Here is a 26,107-nt window from a genome sequence, read left to right as displayed (position 1 = left end):
AGAGAAATCATTTCTATTTCCTTATCGTTCTTGCAATTTTCAAAGAAACAAACCTTTCTTCCACCGTATATGCCAGGAGGATTCTGAGTCGCAAAAAGCATGAACCTTGGATGGGCTTTAACCACTTCTTGAGTTTCGGTAATAAAAAGTTCTCGGTTATCATCCAGTAATCTGTTGAGAGCTTCGAGTACATCAGTAGGAGCCAAGTTTAATTCATCCAGTATAATCCAGTAACCATTTCTCATGGCATGAATTAAGACACCTGATGCAAAAAAAAAAAAAAAAAAATAGAAATAAAATGAGTTTCTAAAGTTACAGGGAGTCTATTAGGAAAATATGACTGCTCAAAAAAATGGATACTCAGTATAGACAGTTCAGAAATCCTTTCCTGTTACTAGGTTTTATCCAGTTTTTGTATTCTGCTCCTTGATTGACAGCAGAGATTGTTGGAAAACAAGTATTTGGGACATTGGTGTAAAGGGAACCTGTCAGGTGTAATATGCACACACAACCACAAGAAGTTCTGGGTGCATATTACTAATCCCTGCCTAACCGTCCCTGTATACACTCGCATAGATAAAGAGATCTATAGAAAAAAGTATTTCTAAAGATCTTTTATCGTATGCTAATGAGCGAGGTGACTAGTCCCCTGGGCATTAGTTCCCCAGCCAGTCGGTCCCATTAGCATGTTAGTACGCTCCTGTGGGTGTACTATCATGCTAATGAATGTGCAGAGTCACAGAATGATTTCACTCACCTCTCCACTGCCATTGCGTCCGACGGGGGATTTCGGCTCAGTGCACATAACCCTGGAGTTTGGGTCATGCGCACTATGAAACCGGGTGTACGCATCCTGGCTTCAAATTGAAGTGGTGCGCATGACCCCAACTTCGGGGTCATGCGCACTGAATAGAAATCCAGCGTTGGATGGAATGGCGGCAGAGAGGTGAGTGAGATCATTCTTTGACGTTGCGTATTCATTAGCATGTTAGCACACCCACAGGAGCCTACTAACATGCTAATGGGGCCGACTAGCAAGGGAAGCAACGCCCTTGGGACTCGTCCCCTCGCTCATTAGCATACAGTAAAAGATTTTTAGAAATACTTTTTCTAAAGATCCCTTTATCTATGTTAGTGTATACATTAGCAATATAGAATTAGCAATATGCACTCAGAACTACTCGTGGTGCTGGGTGCATATTGCACTTCATAGGTTCCCTTTAAAAAAGGCTCCAAGTTTAAATGGAATTTGTAGATAGAATCTGTAGTAGAATTAACCCTTGTCAGACATCTATATGGACATACAGGTCATAGGAAGCTGAACAAAATGTTACCTTAATAGCTGCGATCTGAGGTCTTATTCCGGAGAAATCCACATTTTCTTATTATGTAAATGAGCTGCTAAAATCTATCAGCTGGACAAAGTCCTGCCTGACAAGCTGCCTCCAGAGATTATTTTAAATGAAAGGGAGCATTACCAGTATAAGACATTTATATCAAGAGAGCCGACTGTCAGTCATTACATGTCTCACACAGGTAACGCCCCCTTTCAAATATGTATAGGAGGCCTACAAATCTCTGTATATCCCTGCATTCCCAGCTCTTCATTTGATGATCTGGCAAGATATTATTTTGGTGTGATGCACACACAGTCTGGCTGTTCAAAAGGAAAGCTAGTAGGTAAGGAAATTCACAGGCCTCCCATCAAGAGCTCACATATTGCTAACCTGGCCGATGGCCCAGAGTCTCATGACTTGATTTTCCCATCTCCAATACGATATATTATACACATAAATATCCATACAAGAAAACTGACCTTCCTGGAATACAAGTTTTCCTGAAGCATCTGAAGTATAGCAGCCAATGTACTCCTGGATGTCAGTGTGCTCATGGTTATTAATTCTTACACAGTGATTACCACTGGCACATGCCAGCCAGCGAATAAGACTTGTTTTACCAACAGAGGTTTCTCCTTGGATAAGCACTGGGTGGTTTCTGAAATATAAAAACTCAAATTATTTTAACGGTTTAAAAAAAACAAAAAAAAAAAAAAAACACACCCTTTTAGTTTTTAAATACCAGCCCTGTAAATGTACAGTGTATACGGCAAGTATTCTGACCCATTTAAATTTTTCACTCTTTGTTTCGTTGCAGCCATTTGGTAAATTCAAAAAAGTTCATTTTTTTTCCTCAGTAATGAACACACTGCACCTCATCTTGTCAGAAAACAAAAACAGAAATGTAGAAATTTTTGCAAATTTATTAAACAAAAAAATGAAATATCACATTCATAAGTATTCAGACCCTTTGCTCAGACACGCACATTTAAGTCACATGCTGTCCATTTCCTTGTGATCCTCCTTGAGATGGTTCATTGGAGTCCAGCTCTCTTTAATTAAACTTATAGGACTTGATTTGGAAAGGCACACACCTGTCTATATAAGACCTCACAGCTCACAGTGTCACAGTACATGTCAGACCAAATAAATCATGAAGTCAAAAGGAACTGCCCAAGGAGCTCAGAGACAAAATTGTAGCAAGGCACAGATCTGGCCAAGGTTACAAAAGAATTTCTGCATTTCTGAAGGTTCCTAAGAGCACAGTGGCCTCCATAATCCTTACATGGAAGAAGTTTGGGACCACCAGAACTCCTCCTAGACCTGGCCATCCAACCAAACTGAGCAATCGTGAAAGAAGTGCCTTGGTGAGAGAGGTAAAGAAGAACCCCAAGATAACTGTGGCTGACCTTTAGGAATGCAGTAGGGAGATGAGAGAAAGTTCCAGAAAGTCAACTATCATTGCAGCCCTCCATCAGTTGGGCCTTTATGGCAGAGAGGAGAGACGGAAGCCTCTCCTCAGTGCAAGACATATGAAACTCCACATAGAGTTTGCAAAAACAACAAACACATGAAGGTCTCCCAGACTATGAGAAATAAGACTCTCTGGTCTGATGAGACAAAGATAGAACTTTTTGGTGATAATTCTAAGCAGTATGTGAGGAGAAAACCAGGCACTGCTCATCACCTGCCCAATGCAATCCCAACAGTGAAACATGGTGGTGGCCGCATCATGCTATGGGGGTGTTTTTCAGCTGCAGGGACAGAACGACTGGTTGCAATTGAATGAAAGATGAATGTAGCCAAGTACAGAGCTATCCTGGAAGAAAACCTATTCCAGAGTGCTTTTGTCCTCAGACTTGGCCGAAGGTTTACCTTATAATAAGACAATGACCCTAAGCACAAAGCTAAAATAACAAAGGAGTGTCTTCAGAACAACTATGTGACCTTCTTGACTGGCCCAGCCAGAACCCTGACCTAAACCCAATTGAGCAACTCCGGAGAGACCTGAAAATGGCTGTCAACCAACGTTCATCATCCAACCTGACGGAACTGGAGAAAATCTGCAAGGAAGAATGGTTGAGGATCTCCAAATCCAGGTGTGACAAACTTGTTGCATCATTCCCTAGAAGACTCATGGCTGTACTAGCTCAAAAGGGTGTGTCTACTCAATACTGACCAAAAGGGTCTGAATACTTATGACCATGTGATATGTCAGTTTTTCTTGTTTAATAAATTAGCAAAAATTTCTACATTTATGTTATTTTTTTCTGTGAAAATGGGGTGCAGAGTGTACATAATGAGAAAAAAAGGAACTTTTTTGAATTTACCAAATGGCTGCAATGAAAGCAAGTGAAAACTTTCAAGGGTTCTGAATACTTTCCGTACGCACTGTATGTGACATTTGCAGAATTGAACAAGAAACTGTATTGGTACATATTCAATAGTGGCTAAGTGATGATATCTTTGAGGCTTCAATACAAATACACACTTCTCAGCATTTCTAAATGCTCGTTGAGGAAAAAAGACAAAACAAAGTATTTTGTTAGTATTTTGTAATCCAAAAGAAGGAAAAAGTTTATAGCTAGTTGTCTGTAAAATGGGGTAAGGTTCTTTAACACGTACAAATTAAGTTAATAAAATAAAAATACTAATCCTTTACATATACTTACCCAGCAGACACAACTCTCACAAGGTCTCTAAGATTTAATTTTACTGAGGATGTTAGGATGTAGCTTTCATCTATGGTGGGATCCTGATCTCCCACTGGAATCCAGTACCCTTCTATTTGGATGTATCTGCCTCCATAAGGCTCTGTAAGAGGCTGAAAATAAAGTAGGATTTACTGCTAAATTATAGCTGTCTCTTTAACCATGCTGTAAAACAGAAAGTGACACTGCATATACCTGTTTCAATAAAGATTTAATGTTTCCAGGAACAATGCAACGACAAATCGACAACTGCACGCTAGAATGAGATGCTCTGTCAAGTTGTGTTAGGAAGGAGAGGCAAAATCCCTGGAAGAAAAAGGAAAAACAAACCTTAAATTATGGACCCAGTTCCATTTTTGTTAAAACCTATAAAGGTTTCAAACTTCTACTAGACACTTATATTTATTTATTTTTTTCTTTTAGCTACAGTGCTGGGCAAAAGTATTGGCACCCCTGCAATTCTGTCAGACAATACTCAGTTTCTTCTTGAAAATGATTGCAATCACAAATCTTTGGTATTATTATCTTCATTTATTTTGCTTATAATGAAAAAACGGATTTTTGTGTACTCACCGTAAAATCGTTTTCCCTTAGCCATCATTGGGGGACACAGGACCATGGGTGTTATGCTGCCTATCCATAGGAGGACACTAAGTAGATGCAAAAGCATAGCTCCTCCTCTGCAGTATACACCCTCTGGCCAAGCCAGGCAGCCTCAGTTTTAGTACACAAGCAGTAGGAGAAAAAAAAAACAGTAAAAACTTAACAACAAGAAGGAACAAGAGAAAAGAAGAGTCATAACCAAATAAGGTACTGAGAGAACCAAGGCCCAACAAGGCAACAGGGTGGGTGCTGTGTCCCCCAATGATGGCTAAGAGAAAACGATTTTACGGTGAGTACACAAAAATCCGTTTTTCTCTGATGCCTCATTGGGTGACACAGGACCATGGGACGTCCTAAAGCAGTCCATGGGTGGGAGAAGTAAAAAAACAAGATAACGCAACCCAAGGACTAGGAACCAGTCCCAGACAGCCTGGAGCACCTACTGAGAGGTGGTCTACTGCCGTTTGCAGAATTTTCCTACCCAGATTTGCCTCAGCTGAAAACAGGGTATGGACTCTGTAATGCTTTGAAAAAGTATGTAGGCTAGACCAAGGTCGCAGCCTTACACACCTGTTCCACTGAAGCCTGATGCCGAATGGCCCACGAAGCGCCAACTGCTCGCGTGGAATGAGCCTGCAGCCCACTAGGAATGAGCTTGAGTTGCAAGCGGTAGACTTCCTGGATCGCAGAGCGAATCCAGCGAGCCGCCTTTGAAGCTGCCTGTCTCTTCTTAGGCCCCTCAGGAATGACGAACAAAGAGTCAGTTTTCGTAAAGGGGGCTGTCCTGGATATGTAATATCTGAGAGCTATGACGAGGTCTAACGAATGCAGAGACCTTTCCACCCTAGGAACTGGGTGTGGACAAAAGGAAGCCAGAACAATGTCCTCATTCAAATGAAACGGGGTAGGAACCTTTGGAAGAAAATCCGGAAGAGGGCGCAGAACCACCTTGTCCTGGTGAAAGATCAGAAAAGGCTCGCGGCAAGAGAGTGCTGCCAGCTCCGAAACCCGTCTGATGGACGTAATTGCCATCAGGAATGTTACCTTCCAGTACAGAAGAGCAAGGGAGGATTCCTTGAGAGGTTCAAAGGGAGACCTCTGGAGACCGTCCAGAACGAGATTGAGGTCCCATGGGTCCAGCGGCAGTTTGTACGGGGGAACTAGATGGGAAACGCCCTGGAGGAAAGTCTTGACTTGCGGTTTTTTAGCCAGGCGGCATTGGTAGAAGATTGAGAGCGCTGAGACCTGCCCTTTAAGGGAACTGAGAGCCAACCCCGCTTGCAAGCCAGACTGTAGAAAGTTGAGAATTCTAGGGATGGCCAGAGGCAAAGGCTGGACGTTAGTTTCCCTGCACCATGAAAGGAAGATTTTCCACGTACGGTGGTAAATGCGGGATGAAGCAGGCTTTCGGGCGCTGATCATGGTGGAAATAACCGCGGGGGAGAATCCCGCTCTTGTTAATACCCAGGTCTCAATGGCCATGCTGTCAACTTCAGGGCTCTGGAGTTCTGATGGGAAATGGGCCCTTGGGTCAGCAAGACTGGGATGTCTGGAAGGCGCCGCGGTACATTTGCGAGCATTTGTACTAATTTGCCGCGCCTGGGCCAGTCAGGTGCTATCAGTATCACTGGGACTCCCTCTGCCTTGATCTTCCTGATTACCCGCGGCAGCAGGGGTAGAGGTGGAAATATGTAAGGCAGGCGGAAGTGGTGCCAGGAGCAGACTAGAGCATCCGCGCCGATGGACTGCAGGTCGCGTGACCTGGCTATGAACGCGGGTACCTTTGCATTCAACCTTGAGGCCATTAGGTCCACGTCTGGTGTGCCCCAGCGAGTGCAGATGTGTAGAAACACATCTGGGTGGAGAGACCAATCTCCAGCGGCCAGGCTTTGGCGACTTAGCAAGTCTGCTGCCCAGTTCTCTACCCCCGGTATGTGTACCGCTGATATCACTGACCCCGTTGACTCGGCCCAGTTGAGGATCTTGTGGGCCTCGAGATAAGCCGCTTTGCTGCGGGTGCCCCCCTGCCGATTGATATAGGCTACAGCTGTCGCATTGTCCGATTGGACTCGAATCTGACGACCCGCTAGCAGAGGGCAGAACGCCCTGAGGGCGAGGAAGATCGCGCGGATTTCCAGGATGTTTATGGGTAGGGAAGACTCCTGGGGCGTCCAACGTCATTGAGCAGTGTGGTGCCGGTACACTGCTCCCCAGCCTAGGAGGCTGGCGTCCGTGGTCAGGACCAGCCAGTTCACTGGGAGAAAGGATCTCCCCTTTGATAGGGATGAGGACCGAAGCCACCAGCGGACTGCATACCTGACTGAAGGTGTCAGGTGAAGATGTTTGTCCAGGGAGAAGGAGCTCTTGTCCCAGGCAGCTAGAAGGACTAGCTGCAGTGGGCGGAGGTGCAGTTGAGCAAAAGGTACTGCCTCCATAGCCGCCACCATCCTGCCGAGCACCTTCATGCTGAATCGAATGGAGCGAGACGGAGGACGTAGACGGCAGCGTACCGCTTGTTGAAGAGAGATCGCCTTGTCCTGAGAGAGATAGATCAAGCCCCGACGGGTGTCCAGGGACATGCCCAGGAAGGTGATGGATCGTGCTGGGACCGGGGATGATTTGTCTAGAATCCGTAGCCACCCTAAGCGGGATAGGGTGTCCAAGGTGATCTGTACGCTGATTGAGCAGTCGCGAAAGGAGGGGCCTTGATGAGGAAGTCGTCCAAGTAAGGGAGAACGACTACTCCCCTGGCATGAACGACGCTCATGGCGGCCGCCATGACTTTGGTGTAGACCCTTGGTGCGGTGGCAAGGCCGAAGGGTAAGGCTACGAATTGAAAATGGGAGTCCTGAACTGCGAAGCGGAGGAACTTTTGGTGATCTGGAGCAATAGGTATGTGCAGGTACGCGTCCTTGATAGCTATGGAGGCGAGGAATTCCCCTTAGACCATGGATGCAATAATGGACCTTAGGGACTCCATTCCTACGTGCACATGTTTGTTCAGGTGTTTGAGGTCCAGGATGGGTCGAACTGACCCCATCCTTTTTGGGGACCACAAAGAGGTTGGAATAATAACCCCTGAACTTCTCGTCGTCCGGGACGGGTATTATCACTCCTGCTGTTTGGAGCGAGTGGATTGCTGAGAAAAAAGAGAATTTTGTTACTTACCGTAAATTTTTTTTCTTATAGTTCCGTATTGGGAGACCCAGACCTTGGGTGTTTAGCTTCTGCCTCCGGAGGAGACACAAAGTACTACACTTAAAAGTGTAGCTCCTCCCTCTGAGCTTATACACCCCCTGGTAGCCAGTCCTAGCCAGTTTAGTGCAAAAGCTGAAGGAGAATAGCCACCCACAAGTAGAACCGAGAAAGAACCGGAACAACTGGAGACTCTGTCCACGACAACAGCCGGTGATAACACACGGAACAAGAAAATTGCCAACAGGCAACAGGGAGGGAGCTGGGTCTCCCAATACGGAACTATAAGAAAAAGAATTTACGGTAAGTAACAAAATTCTCTTTTTCTTTATCGTTCCTTTGGGAGACCCAGACCATGGGACGTTCCAAAGCTGTCCCTGGGTGGGAATAAACAGAAAAAACTAAGAAGTAGGCGGAGCCTAACTTCACAAGTGGGAGACAGCCGCCTGAAGGATGCGTCTGCCCAAGCTCGCATCTGCCGAAGCATGAGCATGCACTTGGTAGTGCTTCGAAAAGGTATGCAGGCTAGCCCAAGTGGCAGCCTGACAGACTTGTTGAGCCGTAGCCTGGTGCCTAAAAGCCCAAGAGGCACCGACAGCTCTGGTCAAGTGTGCTTTGATCCCCGGCGGGGGAGGCACCTGAGCACTCTGGTAGGCGTCCGAAATGGTCGATCTAATCCAACGGGCCAAGGTCGGCTTAGAAGCAGAGAGACCCTTGCGCTGCCCTGTGGTTAGCACAAAAAGAGAGGTGCACCGCCTAAGCGCAGCGGTGCGAGACACATAGAGCCGGAGAGCACGCACCAGATCTAGAGTATGCAGCGCTTTCTCAAAGCGATGAACAGGGGCCGGACAGAAGGAAGGCAAGGAAATATGCTGGTTAAGGTGGAAGGGAGAGACCACCTTAGGAAGAAAGTCCGGGGTCGGACGGAGAACTACCTTGTCTTGGTGAAAAACCAAAAAAGGTAACTCCGAGGAGAGCGCAGCCCAATCAGAGACTCTCCTGAGGGAAGTTATGGCAACTAGAAAGGCCACCTTTTGAGAAAGACGATACAAAGAAACCTCCCTATGGGGCTCGAAAGGGGGTTTCTGCAATACCGTGAGGACCAAGTTAAGGTCCCAGGGATCCAAGGGCCGCCGATAAGGCGGAATGATGTGAGACGCACCTTGCATGAAGGTGCGGACCTGAGCCAGCCGGGCGAGACGCCGCTGGAACAGCACTGATAGAGCGGAGACTTGTCCCTTGAGAGAATTGAGGGACAGTCCTAGCTGCAGACCGGACTGTAAAAAAGACAGAAGGGTCGGCAAGGAGAATGGCCAAGGAGAGTGGCCGGAAGAGCGACACCAGGACAGGAAAATTTTTTCACAGGAAAAGTCCTGTGACAGATCTTGACGGAGGAAGACTTACGGGCCCAAGTCATAGTGGAGATTACTTCAGGAGGAATACCAGAAGCCGTCAAAATCCAGGACTCAATAGCCACGCCGTCAATTTGAGTGCCGCAGAATTCGGGCGGAAAAAACGGACCTTGCGAGAGCAGGTCTGGACGGTCCGGAAGATGCCACGGCATCTCCACGGACAGTTGGAGCAGGTCCGGATACCAAGCTCGCTTAGGCCAGTCCGGTGCAATGAGAATGACTTGACGGCCCTCCATTCTGATCTTGCGCAGGACTCTGGGCAAGAGAGCTAGAGGGGGAAACACGTAGGACAGACGAAACTGGGACCAGTCTTGAACCAGAGCGTCCGCGGCGAAGGCCTGAGGATCGTGGGAGCGAGCCACGTAAACCGGAACCTTGTTGTTGTGACGGGATGCCATTAGGTCCACGTCCGGAGTGCCCCACTTGCGGCAGATTGACTGAAACACTGCCGGGTGCAGGAACCACTCGCCACCGTCCACGGATTGACGGCTGAGATAATCTGCCTCCCAGTTTTCTACGCCTGGGATGTGGACTGCGGATATGGGGGACTTGGAGTCCTCCGCCCATTGAAGAATGCGTTGGACCTCCAACATTGCCAGGCGGCTGCGTGTCCTGCCTTGGTGATTGATGCAGGCAACCGCTGTCGCGTTGTCTGACTGGACTCGAATGTGCCTGCCCGCCAACAGGTGGTGAAAGGCTAGGAGAGCTAGAAGCACAGATCTGGTTTCCAGCACATTGATTGAAAGGGCTGACTCGGACGGAGTCCAAGTGCCCTGTGCTCTGTGGTGGAGATGTACCGCTCCCCAGCCGGATAGGCTGGCATCCGTGGTGAGAATCACCCAGGACGGAGTCAGGAAGGAGCGCCCTTGGGACAGGGAGAGGGGTCGAAGCCACCACTGAAGAGAGCTCCTGGTCCGTGGCGACAGAGCCACTAACCTCTGTAAGGAGGAAGGCCGCTTGTCCCAACAGCGGAGAATGTCCAGCTGCAGAGGACGCAGATGGAACTGGGCAAAGGGAACCGCCTCCATGGAGGCCACCATTTGACCCAGCACCTGCATCAGACGCCTGAGGGTATAACGGCGGGGCCTCAGGAGAGAGCGCACCGCCAACTGGAGTGACAGCTGTTTGTCTAAGGGCAACTTCACAAGTGCCGGCAAAGTCTCGAACTGCATCCCTAGGTACGTGAGACTCTGGGTCGGAGTCAGAGTGGACTTGGGAAGATTGACAATCCACCCGAATTGGGCTAGGGTGGCGAGTGTGAGCGAAACACTCCGCTGACAGTCTGCGCTGGATGTACCCTTGACCAGAAGGTCGTCCAGATAAGGAAGCACTGCTAACCCCTGGAGGTGCAGGACCGCAATCACTGCCGCCATGACCTTGGTGAATACCCGAGGGGCCGTGGCTAACCCGAAGGGGAGAGCCACGAATTGGAAATGATCCTCTCCTATCGCAAAACGTAACCAACGCTGATGTGACACTGCGATTGGCACATGTAGATAGGCATCTCTGATGTCGATGGATGCCAGGAACTCCCCTTGGGTCATAGAGGCAATGACTGATCGCAGAGACTCCATGCGAAAGTGCCGCACCTGGACATGCTTGTTGAGAAGCTTGAGATCCAGGATCGGCCGGAAGGTAGCGTCCTTTTTCGGAACTAGGAAGAGATTTGAGTAAAAACCTCTGAACCGTTCCTGAGCGGGAACTGGGACAATCACTCCGTTTGCCTGCAAGGACGCCACGGCCTACGAGAAGGTGGCGGCCTTGGAGCAGGGGGGAGTTGAGAGAAAAAAATCTGTTTGGAGGGCTGGAAGAGAATTCTATCCTGTAGCCGTGTGATATGATGTCTCTCACCCACTGATCGGAGACTTGCTTTAACCAAGCGTCGCCAAAGTGGGAGAGCCTGCCACCGACTAAGGACGTGGCTGGAGCGGGCCGAGAGTCATGAGGAAGCTGCCTTAGTGGCAGAACCTCCTGCGGTCTTCTGCGGACGCGCTTTTGGGCGCCAGTTGGATTTCTGATCCTTGGCTGAGTTAGCGGACGAGGCGGAAGGCTTAGAGGATGACCAGTTGGAGGAACGAAAGGAACGAAACCTCGATTGATTCCTACCCTGGGCGGGTTTCCTGGTCTTGGTTTGTGGCATGGAAGTATTCTTCCCGCCAGTAGCTTCTTTAATGATTTCATCCAGCTGTTCACCAAACAGCCGTGAACCAGCAAAAGGGAGCCCAGCAAGAAACTTCTTGGAAGAAGCATCTGCCTTCCACTCTCGAAGCCACAAAATCCTGCGGCTAACAAGAGAATTAGCTGAAGCCACCGCAGTGCGGTGAGCAGCCTCTAGCATGGCAGACATGGCATAGGATGAAAAAGCTGAAGCCTGAGCAGTTAAGGTAACCATCTCAGGCATAGATTCCTTGGTGAGGGAATGCATCTCCTCTAGAGAAGCAGAGATGGCTTTGAGAGCCCACACTGCTGCAAAAGTCGGGGAAAACGCGGCCCCCGCAGCATCATACACAGATTTGGCCAGAAGGTCAATCTGACGGTCAGTGGAATCCTTAAGTGAGGTGCCGTCAGCCACCGGCACAACGGTCCGGGCTGAGAGCCTAGACACCGGAGGGTCCACCTTTGGGGAGTGAGACCACTCCTTGACCACCTCAGGTGGAAATGGAAACCGGTCATCAGAACCACGCTTTGGAAAGCGTTTGTCAGGGCAGGCCCCGAGTTTGGTCACAGCGGTCTGAAAACTGGAGTGGTTAAAGAACACACTCTTTACTCTCTTAGGCGAGGTAAACTGATGTTTTTTCTGCCAGAGAGAGTTGCTCCTCTGATACTGGCGGATTGAGATCCAGCACAGAATTAATAGAAGCAATCAAATCACTAAGATCTGAGTCACCCTCAGAGAAATCGATGGGATACATAGCCTCCGAGCCCCCAATGAGGGCATCCTCCTCATCTTGAGAGTCAGCTCTTGAGACAGAGCCGTGGGATGGGGAGGGGGGGAAACCCTGCGCCTTCTCTTAGAAGGACGGGGTCTGGGATCAGATGATTAATACTTCGTGAGATCCGATGGACGGAGGTCAGAGGATAGGAGTCCTCTGTCAAGAAGGCACCCTGTAAGGGGGGCTGATGGATATTCATCAAAGTCCTGGACAAAAGCCCCATGGACTCAGCAAATGACTGGGATATGGACCTAGAAAAGGACTCTACCCAGGCCGGGGGTTCAATCACAGGTGCAGCAGCAGCCTGAGAGACCATGCTGCTGGAGTGGGGGCTTTGCAGAGAATAAACCCCAGGGAGAATATACAGAGGTCCACAACCGGAGACCGGCTGTGGCTTACCAGACTGCTGAGCGCGGTGTTGTGTGCCCTCCAGATCCCGAAGCCCGGTCCCCCAGTCGCAGCACCTCAGCAGAGATGCAGAATGCAGGATGTCCCAGAGCAGAGTGAACTCTGCCTGAGAAGAGGGCGTTCCTATAAAAGAGCGGGAACTGGAGGGCTATAGAGACCTGCAGGGAAGGAGGGACGCCCCAGCAGTGGGGAGTGTCCCTCCCCTGTGTAGAACGGCCGCCGGGAGGAGCCGAACCTGTCCCTTTGCATGAGAGGCATGCGAGGGCAGGAAAATGAAACTAGGCCTCCGGCGAAGCCAGGGCCTAAATTTAAGCGGCGAGGCCGACAAGCAGGCACCATGGGCGCGGTTCTCAGGCAAAAGGTAGAGAACCCACCGGAAAAGTTAAAACAATCACATACAGCATACTCTCCCCTTACAATAAAGAACCGGGACCCCCAACATAAACGTCTCACGTACTTAGCTGCTGAGACGCAGGGCCATGTCCCTGGGGATGAGTGCTCCGGTCCAACAGAATCCTCAAGGGGCTGTGGATGGAGACCGGACTCCTGCCAGGCATGGAGACCGTGCTGGCTCCCACTTCAAGCCAGAGCCCAGAAGGGATAGTGAAGGAGCACGACATGTAAGGCTCAGCCTTGTAAATCAACCTTAACAACACCGCCGACACAGTGGGGTGAGAAGGGGCATGCCGAGAGTCCAGACATGGACCCGCTTTTCTTCAAACTCTTTCCAAAAGTCAATCAAATCAGATGAGAATGCATGTGTGGATGTATGCCTCCTGACACAAAGTAATAAACTGGCTAGGACTGGCTACCAGGGGGTGTATACGCTCAGAGGGAGCAGCTACACTTTTAAGTGTAGTACTTTGTGTGTCCTCCGGAGGCAGAAGCTAAACACCCATGGTCTGGGTCTCCCAAAGGAACGATAAAGAAAAGGCCTCGCGTCGTTTTCGAGTCTTTGGGGGGTTTGAGAGAAGGAACCGACTTGGGGGTCTGGTCCGAAATTCTATGTGGTAACTGGAAGACACAAGGTCTTGCACCCATTTGTCATCTGAGGCGGCAGCCCAGATGTGTTGAAAAGAGCCACAGTCGACCTCCTACAATGAGTGTGTCTTCCGGGGCGCCAAAGGATTCATGAGGGGGGAAAACGTCGTGGCCGAGTCTCTCTAGTCCTGGACTGTTTCGGTCTAGGCTGCCATGACGAAGTGGGTTTCGGGGAGAGCTGAGGTCGGTCGGTCCCTGCGTAGTCCGCGGCTAGTGGCGGGGGCAGAGCGGGATGTCGACCAACCAAATGAGTTCCGAAAAGAGCGGAACGAGGACTGTGGACGTCTGGTGAAGGTCGTCCTGGGCTTCAGCTGGGGAAGGGAGGTACTTTTTCCTCCCGTGGCGTCAGAAATGAGCTTGTCCAGACGTTCGCCAAACAATCGGTCTGGAAAAAAGGGAAGGCCCGTGAGAGACTTCTTGGAAGCAGAGTCCGCTCACCATTGTCGGAGCCACAGAGCTCTACGGATGGCTATTGTATTTGAGGCGGCAAAAGCTGCGCAGGTAGCCGCATCAATGGAGGCCTGCATGAGGTACTCCGCCGCAGCAGCAATTTGAGCTGTTACCTCTGTGAAGGTATGAGGGAACTGGGATTCCTCAAGCAAAGTGTTAAGGGATTCTGCCCAGACCGAGATCACCTTTGCGACCCACACAGAGGCAAAGGAGGGCGAGAGGGAGGAACCCGCAGCCTCAAGGCAGAGCGGGCGAGGTGCTCCACCTGTCTGTCTGTCGGGTCCTTGATGGAGGAACCATCGGGTAACGACAGGAGCGTTTTTGTGGCAAGGCGGGAGACCGGGGGGGGGGGGGGGTGTCGACTGAGGACGGATTGGCCCAGCCCTTAGGGGCAGGTGGGGCAAAAGGGTACCGGGACTCCATGAGTTTACGGTTACCGAAGCGCCTGTCAGGCTTCTCCCTTTGCTTTGTGAGGATATCCTGAAACTCTGGGTGATCAGCGAAAACCTCTTGGGGTTTTCTTGCCCTCTTAAAGGAGACCACATGGTCAGTGGTAGTGGATGGGGGATCCTCCACATGCAGAGTTTGGTTGATTGCTGCTATAAGGGAGTCTACTGCAGTTTGATCATATGGGGAGGGTGAAACCAAGGAATCATCCTGGTACAAACACCATTCTCCCTCCTCCATCTCTTCAGAAGCCGTGGAGCGTGTGGGAGAGCCTGCCCTGTGTGCTCCCGAGGGAGAGCCCGCTGGAAACACCCAGACGTGTGCTCTTTTCCTGATCCCTGCAACCGGTGAAGCATGTGCCCGGATTACCTCAGAAGGATCCTCCATAGGGGTATCTTCAGGCTGCGTTCCGTCCAGGGACCCAGAAGGGTGTGGAGGACGACATTGCATAGCCAGCACCAGGTTCTGTGACAGTTTTTCCATGGATTGGCACAGAAACTGTGCCCATTCCGGTGGGCTGGGAGCCCTAGGCTCTGGGCTGACGGTTGCGGCGGTGGTGGCAGGGGGGTCTTAGAGAGCTATAGGGACACAGGACTCTCAGAGAGAAGAGGTGTGTTTACGTGGTAACTCAGCGTGGCAGGCAGTGCAGTCTGAATAATAGACTATGTGGGCTTTAGCACTCTTAGTACCTTTAGAATTCTGCATGTTCCTAACAGGAGTATGCCAGGAGGGGGAGCAATGCTCAGCAGAGCTGCAAGTGAAGCAAGCACCTTACCCGAATCAGCCAATGGCCCTGTCCTCAGGAAGGATTAAGCTCTTTGGAGATCTTCGCACGCATTCCTGAGGGGGCGGGGCTTATTGTGGCCACGGGGGCGGGGCTTAGCGCTAAAAGACCGCGAAGATTTAGTCAGTGTGCCCCCCCCCCCGCTGTGGGTAGTAAAAAACGGCGGGAAGGGAGCTTCTGATAGTTTTCCTCCCTTTCCCTCCAGTCAGCACACAGCTTGTCACTGGTAGTTATCACTTTGCTAGAGCAAATAAAAACAGAGCAAATAAACAGCTGAGTCCCTGAGCTCTGTGCACTTCCCCTGCCACCAGGAAATAATCTGTGCAGATTCTCTGCAAACAGGAGTGACTTCACCCCTCCTCCAGCCAGCAAGCTAGAGAAAAGTTAACCCTGTGTGTTCAGGATCCTTCTCTCCTCCTTGCACCCAGCAAGGGTTTTTCTCATAATAAATACTGTAGATGTCCTGGGGCCTTCCCTGCAGCGTCTTTTCCCCTTTGTCTGGGAAACCAGTCAGGGGTTATCTCACCTTAAACACTGCTTTCCAGGCAGTGAAAATAGCAGATTCAGCTTGCTGTCTCCAGTCACGCCGGTGCCATATTCAACTCAGAGCCTGCAAAGAGGGGCTGAGGAATTGGGCTATAGGGGCACAGGCCTCTACCCTGGGCTTTGGAAAATCGGTGTCTGTGGAACCCGTCGTCCAGCCCAGGATCCAGCGTCGCAGGAGGGGGTACGTGGAGGCGACACTCCACGTTCCCGCCCGTTGATGGTAGTGGGAGATCGGTCCCAAAAGGAAACCGTCGCCCTCAAAAAATAAACCTTGAAAGGAAGTGCCTCCTACAGACACTAAGCTAAAACTGAGGCAGTCTGGCCTGGCCATGGGGTGTATACTGCAGAGGAGGAGCTATGCTTTTGCATCTACTTAGTGTCCTCCCATGGATAGGCAGCATAACACCCATGGTCCTATGTCCCCCAATGAGGAGTCAGCGAAAAACACAGAAGAGAATGAAACGAAAATCAAATCATTGATCATTTCACACAAAACTCCAAAAATGGGCCAGACAAAAGTATTGGCACCCTTAGCCTAATACTTGGTTGCACAACCTTTAGCCAAAATAACTGAACAACTGCTTCCGGTAACAATCAATGAGTTTCTTACAATGCTCTGCAGGAATTTTAGACCATTCTTCTTTGGCAAACTGCTCCAGGTCCCTGAGATTTGAAGGGTGCCTTCTCCAAACTGCCATTTTGAGATCTCTCCACAGGTGTTCTATGGGATTCAGGTCTGGACTCATTGCTGCCCACTTTAGTAGTCTCCAATGCTTTCTCTCAAACCATTTTCTAGTGCTTTTTGAAGTGTGTTTTGGGTCATTGTCCTGCTGGAAGACCCATGATCTCTGAGGGAGACCAAGCTTTCTCACACTGGGCCCACATTATGCTGCAAAATTTGTTGGTAGTCTTCAGACTTCATAATGCCATGCACACAGTCAAGCAGTCCAGTGCCAGAGGCAGCAAAGCAACCCCAAAACATCAGGGAACCTCCGCCATGTTTGACTGTAGAGACCGTGTTCTTCTCTTTGAATGCCTCTTTTTTTTTTCTGTAAACTCTATGTTGATGGCTTTTCCCAAAAAGATCTACTTTTGTCTCATCTGACTAGAGAACATTCTTCTAAAACGTTTTAGGCTTTCTTAGGTAAGTTTTGGCAAACTCCAGCCTGGCTTTTTTATGTCTCGGGGTAAGAAGTGGGGTCTTCCTGGGCATCCTACCATACAGTCCCTTTTCATTCAGACGCCGACGTATAGTACGGGTTGACACTGTTGTACCCTCGGACTGCAGGGCAGCTTGAACTTGTTTGCGTTGAAATCTCTCATCAATTTTTCTTTTCCTTCCACATCTAGGGAGGTTAGCCACAGTGCCATGGGCTTTAAACTTCTTGATGACACTGTGCACCGTAGACACAGGAACTTTCAGGTCTTGGGAGATGGACTTGTAGCCTTGAGATTGCTCATGCTTCCTCACAATTTGGATTCTGAAGTCCTCAGACAGTTCTTTGGTCTTCTTTCTTTTCTCCATGCTCAATGTGGTACACACAAGGACACAGGACAGAGGTTGAGTCAACTTTAATCCCTGTCAACTGGCTGCAAGTGTGATTTAGTTATTGCCAACACCTGTTAGGTGCACAGGAAAGTTACAGGTGCTGTTAATTACACAAACTAGAGAAGCATCACATGATTTTTCAAACACTGCCAATACTTTTGTCCACCCCTTTTTTATGTTTGGTGTGGAATTATATCCAATTTGGCTTTATGACAAATTTATTTTTTTCATTGAAGACAAATTAAATGAAGATAAAAATACCTAAGAATTTGTGACTGCAATCATTTTTAGGAAGAAACTGAGTATTCTCTGACAGAATTGCAGGGGTGCCAATACTTTTGGCCAGCACTGTAACTTTGATGAGATTGTACACTTTCAGGGCTAAATATTTTTGTAATTTCATTACCAATTTTGCACCATCGGACTTTTACATGGTCACTGAATGTAACCAATATATGGAATAGGAGTAATTTATTCACTATTCACAGAAAAAGAAACTATATCTCGACACCTTTATTAGATATGCATTAAAAAGAGTGTAATAGTTAAAATACACAAAAAGAGAAAGCAGTATTTTACCTAGGGGGCAGGTTGCACACCCTAATGGAAAATTCTAATGGTTCTAAACTATGCTTGACCCCATTAAGTACTCGCCTTGTCGCGGAGGTTGGCAACCTAGAAAGCACAAATGACGCACCAGTTCAACAATGGTGGTTTCTAGTAGTCCCTAAAGGGTCTAGTCAATCCTAACCTAAGGAGAGCCAGTCAAATAACTGTGTAATAAGACCAAATAGAATTAATGGACATTTAAAATATAGCTGCTATAAATAGCAAAATGTCATAGCACCCAATCTAATGTGGATGAACACAAGAAGGTCAATAACTCAATCAAATCCCCTTCTGGGTCATTAATGTGAAGCTTATCTCCACAGGTCTGCCTCACGTGTGTCACCCATATAGGTAGATGTGATCAATTCCTGTGGTCTCAAAGTTTTAATTTTCAAAAAAGTTAAAAGGAAAAATGGACCATACAATAAGTTACACAATTTTTCCTGACTTCACCCACACCCCGTATGTGGTCGAAAACTACTTTAACTCATTAGGGAATAGCACTATCTTGTATTTCAGAATTTGCTGTCATGGTTTGTGGGTACTGTGTCACATTGGCAAAGCTCGGATCACTGGTATACTGCATTGCCATGCACAAGCATGGCAACACATTATACCTGTGAGTGCTGCACTGACAGAAGCCTCTTGAACCATGCTCCTAGCACGGCCTAACAGGCTTGCCATAGTCGGCTGACCCAGAGGTCGTCATGACAACTTTGAGTCTATCGGGTGGGAGAGGGAGCACACTCCCTTTACCAGCCTCCTAAATGCTGCGATTGCTATTCATCGTAGCATTTAAAAAATGTAAATAGCCAGAGGCAGTGTGTGGACCTACGACCTCAGCTATGACAGCCAGAGCTCGGGCTGTAACTTAAGCAGAGTTCCCAGTGGCAATCGTGCACGCACAGCTTCTTCTCGATCGCAATGACGTACATTTAGGTTATTCTGAGGGAATCCATTCCCGACCAGGACGTAAACTTAGGTTAAATGTTTGGAAAAGGTTTAAAAAAATAAAAGATGTCACCAAAGCTGGTTAACCTTTAAAGCACCACTCAAGCATGTATCTTTTGACACTGGAGTGATGCTTTTAACCTAAGGTTCCTGCCCTTAGTAATATACCCCCCCTCCAGTATTTTAACCTTTTATTTGCGCCGCTTCAATCCCTCAACCCCATCTTGTAATCGCAACTTCGGACTGGCCGGAACTCAGAAGTTACATAACAAGCTCCCAATAGAAGCTTATGAGAGTAAGCACGAAGCTCTCAGACTTGCATTGAGTTGTGACAAATGATGAGTGCCTGGCACTGGAATGGAGCAGGTCAGATGCTCTGAGTGAGTTGCAAGTATAATGGAAGTCAATTAGTGATGGGCAGTCGAGTTCTCCGCCCACATACAGCAAGCCAGCCAGCTAGAAACAGAGCATTTGCGGGGGAGGGTGGGCAGAGGGGTTTTTTTTCCACCCCCTTTTTACTTACACACACACACACACACACACACACACACACACACCTGATTTAACCTCCAGTGAGACACAGAAACTACAAGTGGCTCTCACTGGGGTGCTGCCTCCCATAGCTTTTTGTGTTGGATCATTCACAAATTGCACTTTCAAGCCCTCAAGATACTCAGCGAGTATCGAGCGTACCCAAGTACCCCGATGTTCAAGCAGTGGCAAGCTCCCTCAACACTGAAGCAACCAGCAGGCTACAAACTGGACAGGATCTACGGGACACTGAAGGGTGAATATAAGAGTAGGGGCCAGGGACTAAGATTTAAAGCATCACGCCATCGGTGAAAGACAAAAAAAATATAAAACACGCCAGAGTGGTGCTTTCAGATAATTTAAGTGTCATTGCTCAACCTGACTTCATTTACTTAGCTGCGTAGTGACTTAAAAAAAGACATTCCACCTAAAAATGTATGTTTTTTTTTTTTTGTTTTTTTTTAAATTTCCATGTGAGGAAAGGCAAAAAAAAAACAAACACACTACATATGGGTTATTATAGCAGATGTGACTATATCAACCTTGTGTATTTTTGTTCCTTATTAATTTTTATAAACACTAATATGTTAAGGTCACAACATGCAATACATTTTAGACAATTGTTTCTACATTTGTAGCCATAGCACCTGTGCACAAAGCATTCATTCGTTTGCAGAGATCGGACTTTAAATCAACCCTTCTGTTCCAGTATCAGTGCCTGATAAATTATTTTTTTACTAAATGGCCACAAATTCACACAGAGACTCTGGATGCAGATGGGGCTCAAACATTCTGTTAACACGTGCGCAAATCAGTAAAATGTTGTAAACCTTCTGAATGAGAGAGTCATTTTACCTCGTAAAGGGATCGCGGGATGCTGTTGCATGGATTGGCAGCTGCATATCGCAGAGCTCTGCACAAAGTACGCAAGCTGAAGTGTGGTCTGTGACCTGTGCCATCCACAAGCTCTGCAACAGATTTCTGTCGAATTGTCAAATAAAAACTAAAAGACAAAATCAAAAAATGCATCAAAAATGTAAAAAAAAAAAAAAAAAGTATTAAAGATTTATTTAAAACCTAAATCGCACCAAATGTAGCACATTGTGGGAGCGATCCACTGTAGAAATGTTTGCTCCACACACCCAGCTGATGCATTGGAATCGCTTTGTAAAAGTTCCATGAACGTGCTGCAGTAACACCCAATAATTCATTCAGCCGTATGGAAAGCAGGATTAACTAATGGGTAGTGCATAGAAGGGCTGTGGAGTCGGCACCGGCTCCGACTCCTACATATATTGCTTATAGTTAGGTGAAAAATTTATTGTAGTACATGAACATGTGTATGTGAACATCAGACATTTAATTATTTTTATGATACAATAATCAAGATATTTGGATAGAACATAAAATATTTATTGGAATACAACTTTAGAACACAAAAAAAAATAATAAATTGTAAATATGTAATACACTATGCAATATACAGTAGATTACATATATATCGTGTGTGTGTATATATATATATATATATATAATATTACATATTGTATTACATATTTACAATTTATTAGTTTTTTGTGTTCTAAAGTTGTATTCCAATAAATATTTTATGTTCTATCCAAATATCTTCATTATTGTATCATAAAAAAAGAGAATTTTGTTTACTTACCGTAAATTCTTTTTCTTATAGTTCCGTATTGGGAGACCCAGACCTTGGGTGTTTAGCTTCTGCCTCCGGAGGACACACAAAGTACTACACTTAAAAGTGTAGCTCCTCCCTCTGAGCTTATACACCCCCTGGTGAGCCAGTCCCAGCCAGTTTAGTGCAAAAGCTGAAGGAGAATAGCCACCCACAAGTAGAACAGAGCAAGAGCCGGAACAACCGGAGACTCTGTCCACGACAACAGCCGGTGAAAACACGCAGAACAAGAAATTGCCAACAGGCAACAGGGAGGGTGCTGGGTCTCCCAATACGGAACTGTAAGAAAAAGAATTTACGGTAAGTAAACAAAATTCTCTTTTTCTTTATCGTTCCTTTGGGAGACCCAGACCTTGGGACGTTCCAAAGCAGTCCCTGGGTGGGAATAAACAGAAAAACTAAGAAGTAGGCAGAACCTAACTTCACAAATGGGCGACAGCCGCCTGAAGGATGCGTCTGCCCAAGCTCGCATCTGCCGAAGCATGAGCATGCGCTTGGTAGTGCTTCGAGAAGGTATGCAGGCTAGTCCAAGTGGCAGCCTGACAGACTTGTTGAGCCGTAGCCTGGTGCCTAAAAGCCCAAGAGGCACCGACAGCTCTGGTCGAGTGTGCCTTGATCCCCGGCGGGGGAGGCACCTGAGTACTCTGGTAGGCGTCCGAAATGGTCGATCTAATGCAACGGGCTAAGGTCGGCTTAGAAGCAGGGAGGCCCTTGCGCCGACCTGTGGTTAGCACAAAAAGAGAGGTGCACCGCCTAAGCGCAGCGGTGTGAGACACATAGATCCGGAGAGCACGCACCAGATCTAGAGTATGCAGCGCTTTCTCAAAGCGATGAACAGGAGCCGGACAGAAGGAAGGTAGGGTAATGTCCTGGTTAAGGTGGAAAGGAGAGACCACCTTAGGAAGAAAGTCCGGAGTCGGACGGAGAACCACCTTGTCTTGATGAAAGACTAAAAAAGGTGACTCCGAAGAGAGCGCAGCCAAATCAGAGACTCTCCTGAGAGAAGTTATGGCAACCAGAAAGGCCACTTTCTGAGAAAGACGATACAAAGAAACCTCCCTAAGAGGCTCAAAAGGGGGGTTCTGCAATCCCGTGAGGACCAAGTTAAGGTCCCAGGGATCCAAGGGCCGCCTATACGGCGGAATGATGTGAGACGCGCCTTGCATGAAGGTGCGGACCTGAGCCAGCCGGGCGAGACGCCGCTGGAACAGAACTGACAGAGCTGAGACTTGTCCCTTGAGAGAGTTGAGGGACAGTCCTAGCTGCAGACCGGACTGTAGAAAAGACAGAAGGGTCGGCAAAGAGAATGGCCAAGGAGGATGGCCGGTAGAGCGACACCAGGACAGGAAAATTTTCCAAGTCCTGTGATAGATCTTAGCGGAGGAAGCCTTACGGGCTTAGTGGAGATTACTTCAGGAGGAATACCAGAAGCCGTCAAAATCCAGGACTCAAAAGCCACGCCGTCAATTTGAGAGCCGCAGAATTCGGGCGGAAAAACGGACCTTCCGAGAGTAGGTCTGGACGGTCCGGGAGATGCCACGGCATCTCTGCGGACAGGTGGAGCAGGTCCGGATACCAAGCTCGCCTGGGCCAGTCCGATGCAATGAGGATGACTCGACGGCCCTCCATTCTGATCTTGCGCAGGACTCTGGTCAAGAGAGCTAGAGGGGGAAACACGTAAGACAGACGATACTGGGACCAGTCTTGAACCAGAGCGTCCGCGGCGAAGGCCTGAGGATCGTGGGAACGAGCCATGTAAACAGGAACTTTGTTGTTGTGACGGGATGCCATTAGGTCCACGTCCGGAGTGCCCCATTTGCAGCAGATTGACTGAAACGGCCTCCCAGTTTTCTACGCCTGGGATGTGGACTGCGGATATGGGGGACTTGGAGTCCTCCGCCCATTGAAGAATGCGTTGTACCTCCATCATTGCCAGGCGGCTGCGTGTCCCGCCTTGGTGATTGATGTAGGCAACCGCTGTCGCGTTGTCTGACTGGACTCGAATGTGCCTGCCCGCCAACAGGTGGTGAAAAGCTAGGAGAGCTAGAAGCACGGCTCTGGTTTCCAGCACATTGATTGAAAGGGCTGACTCGGACGGAGTCCAAGTGCCCTGCACTCTTTGGTGGAGACATACCGCTCCCCAGCCGGATAGACTGGCATCCGTGGTGAGAATCACCCAGGACGGGGCCAGGAAGGAGCGCCCTTGGGACAGGGAGAGGGGCCGAAGCCACCACTGAAGGGAGCTCCTGGTCCGTGGCGACAGAGCCACTAACTTTTGTGTAAGGAGGAAGGCCGCTTCTCCCAACAGCGGAGAATGTCCAGCTGCAGGGGACGCAGATGGAACTGGGCAAAGGGAACAGCCTCCATGGACGCCACCATTTGACCCAGCACCTGCATCAGACGCCTGAGAGTATAACGGCGGGGCCTCAGAAGAGAGCGCACCGCCAACTGGAGTGACAGCTGTTTGTTTAAGGGCAACTTCACTAGAGCCGACAAAGTCTCGAACTGCATCCCTAGGTACGTGAGACCCTGGGTCGGAGTCAGAGTGGACTTGGGAAGATTGACAAGCCACCCGAATTGGGCTAGAGTGGCGAGAGTGAGCGAGACACTCCGCTGACAGTCTGCGCTGGATGAAGCCTTGACTAGAAGGTCGTCCAGGTAAGGAATCACTGCCAACCCCTGGAGGTGCAGAACCGCAATCACTGCTGCCATGACCTTGGTGAATACCCGAGGGGCCGTGGCTAACCCGAAGGGGAGAGCCACGAATTGGAAATTATCTTCTCCTATTGCAAAACGTAGCCAACGCCGGTGTGAAACTGCAATTGGCACATGTAGATAGGCATCTCTGATGTCGATGGACGCCAGGAAATCCCCTTGGGTCATTGAGGCAATGACTGATCGCAGAGACTCCATGCGAAAGTGCCGCACCTAAAATTGCTTGTTGAGAAGCTTGAGATCCAGGATGGGCCGGAAGGTAGCGTCCTTTTTGGGAACTAGGAAGAGATTTGAGTAGAAACCTCTGAACCGTTCCCGGGCGGGAACTGGTACAATTACTCCGTTGGCCTGCAAGGCTGCCACGGCCTGTGAGAAGGCGGCGGCCTTGGAGCAGGGAGGAGTTGAGAGAAAAAATCTGTTTGGCGGGCTGGAAGAGAATTCTATCCTGTAGCTGTGGGAGATGATATCTCTCACCCACTGATCGGACACGTGTTGAAACCAAGCGTCGCCAAAGTGGGAGAGCCTGCCACCGACTAATGACGTTGCCGGAGCGGGCAGAGAGTCACGAGGAGGCTGCCTTAGCGGCAACACCTCCTAGATTCAGAAAAGTCCTGGACAGAAGTCCCATGGACTCAGCAAAAGACTGGGAGATAGACCTGGAAAAGGATTCTACCCAAGCCGGGGGTTCAGCCACAGGAGCAGAAGCAGCCTGAGAGACCACTGGGGGTGAGACTCCAGGCTGTGGCACCGCCAAGTTAGAGCAGACATCACAATGTGGATAGGTACTCGGTTCAGGCAGCAGGAGCTTACATGCAGCGCATACAGTATAAAGCTTTGGAGCCTTGCTCCTCGTGTGAGACATGCTGCTGGAGTGGGGACAGCTTCTACAAGAGAATGAACCCCAGAGAGTATAAACAGAGGTCCACAACCAGAGACCGGTTGTGGCTTACCAGAACGCTGGCAGCGGTGTTGTGTGCCCTCCAGATCCCGAAGCCCGGACCCCCAATGCACAGCACCTCAGCAGGGATGCAGAGTGCAGGCCAGCGCAGAGTGAACCCTGTCTGAGAAAATGGCCGCTGGAGCGAAGAGAGGGGGCGGGACTTGGGGCGTTCCTGTAGGAGAGCGGGATCTGGAGGGCCATAGAGACCTACAGGGGAGGAGACACGCACAGCAGTGGGGAGTGTCCCTCCCCCGCGCAGGATGCCGCCGGGAGGAGCCGAGCCTGTCCCTCTGCATGAGTGACATGCGAGGGCAGTGAACAGAAACTAGGCCTCCGGCAAAGCCGGGGCCTAAATTTGAGCGGCGAGGCCGACGCGCAGGCACCATCGGCGCGGTTCTCGGGCGACAGCTAGAGAACCCGCCGGAAATGCCAAGATAAATACAGTAAGCATACTCTCCCCATACAATAAAGAAGAGGGACCCCCAACATACAAACGTCTCAGGTACTTAGCTGCTGAGACGCAGGGCCAGGTCCCTGGGGATGAGTGCTCCGGTCCAGCAGGATCCTAAAGGGCTGCGGATGGAGACCGGTCTCCTGCCAGGCATGGAGACCGCGCTGGCTCCCACTTCAAGCCAGAGCCCAGGAGGGATGGTGAAGGAGCACGGCATGTAAGGCTCCAGCCTTGGAATCAACCTTACAGCACCACCGACACAGTGGGGTGAGAAGGGACATGCCGTGGGTCCAGACGTGGACCCGCACTTCTTCAATCTCATTCTAAAAAGGAAAAAATCATATGAGAATGCATCTGTGGATGTATGCCTCCTGAACACAAAGTGATAAACTGGCTGGGACTGGCTCACCAGGGAATGTATAAGCTCAGAGGGAGGAGCTACACTTTTAAGTGTAGTACTTAGTGTGTCCTCCGGAGGCAGAAGCTAAACACCCAAGGTCTGGGTCTCCCAAAGGAACGATAAAGAAATAATTAAATGTCTGATGTTCACATTGTACTACAATAAATTTTTCACTTAAATATAAGCATTATACTAAATATTATTTAGTAAAATGTTCAGCACATTTTGCATTGCGCTACTGTCCCCAATTTATTATATATTCTAGGAGTCGGAGTCAGTGCATTTTATACCGACTCCGACTCAACCAAAATGAGCTCCGACTCAGACTCCACAGCCCTGGTGCATAGTAGTGCAGTTGATTGAGACCCCCCACCGTAATGGCAAACTGCTATACA

At 48.9% G+C, this 26,107-nt stretch overlaps 1 protein-coding gene across 2 annotated transcripts in view; it reads right to left on the bottom strand.

Moving 5' to 3' along the window:
- MDN1 (midasin AAA ATPase 1) overlaps nucleotides 1-26,107 on the bottom strand; it is a 585,757-nt gene that overhangs the window by 379,854 nt on the left and 179,796 nt on the right. For both annotated transcript variants that reach the window (XM_075340129.1, XM_075340130.1), the window contains exons 21-25: nucleotides 20,363-20,510; nucleotides 4,244-4,354; nucleotides 4,010-4,161; nucleotides 1,817-1,995; nucleotides 54-262 (exon numbers count right to left, since the gene is read on the bottom strand). In XM_075340129.1, the coding sequence (XP_075196244.1) occupies nucleotides 54-262; nucleotides 1,817-1,995; nucleotides 4,010-4,161; nucleotides 4,244-4,354; nucleotides 20,363-20,510 (799 nt within the window). The remainder of the gene's footprint in view (nucleotides 1-53; nucleotides 263-1,816; nucleotides 1,996-4,009; nucleotides 4,162-4,243; nucleotides 4,355-20,362; nucleotides 20,511-26,107) is intronic.

The sequence above is a fragment of the Anomaloglossus baeobatrachus genome, chromosome 3 (assembly GCF_048569485.1).
Source record: "Anomaloglossus baeobatrachus isolate aAnoBae1 chromosome 3, aAnoBae1.hap1, whole genome shotgun sequence".
Taxonomy (NCBI): domain Eukaryota; kingdom Metazoa; phylum Chordata; class Amphibia; order Anura; family Aromobatidae; genus Anomaloglossus; species Anomaloglossus baeobatrachus.
This window is presented reverse-complemented; position numbering and strand designations above follow the sequence as displayed.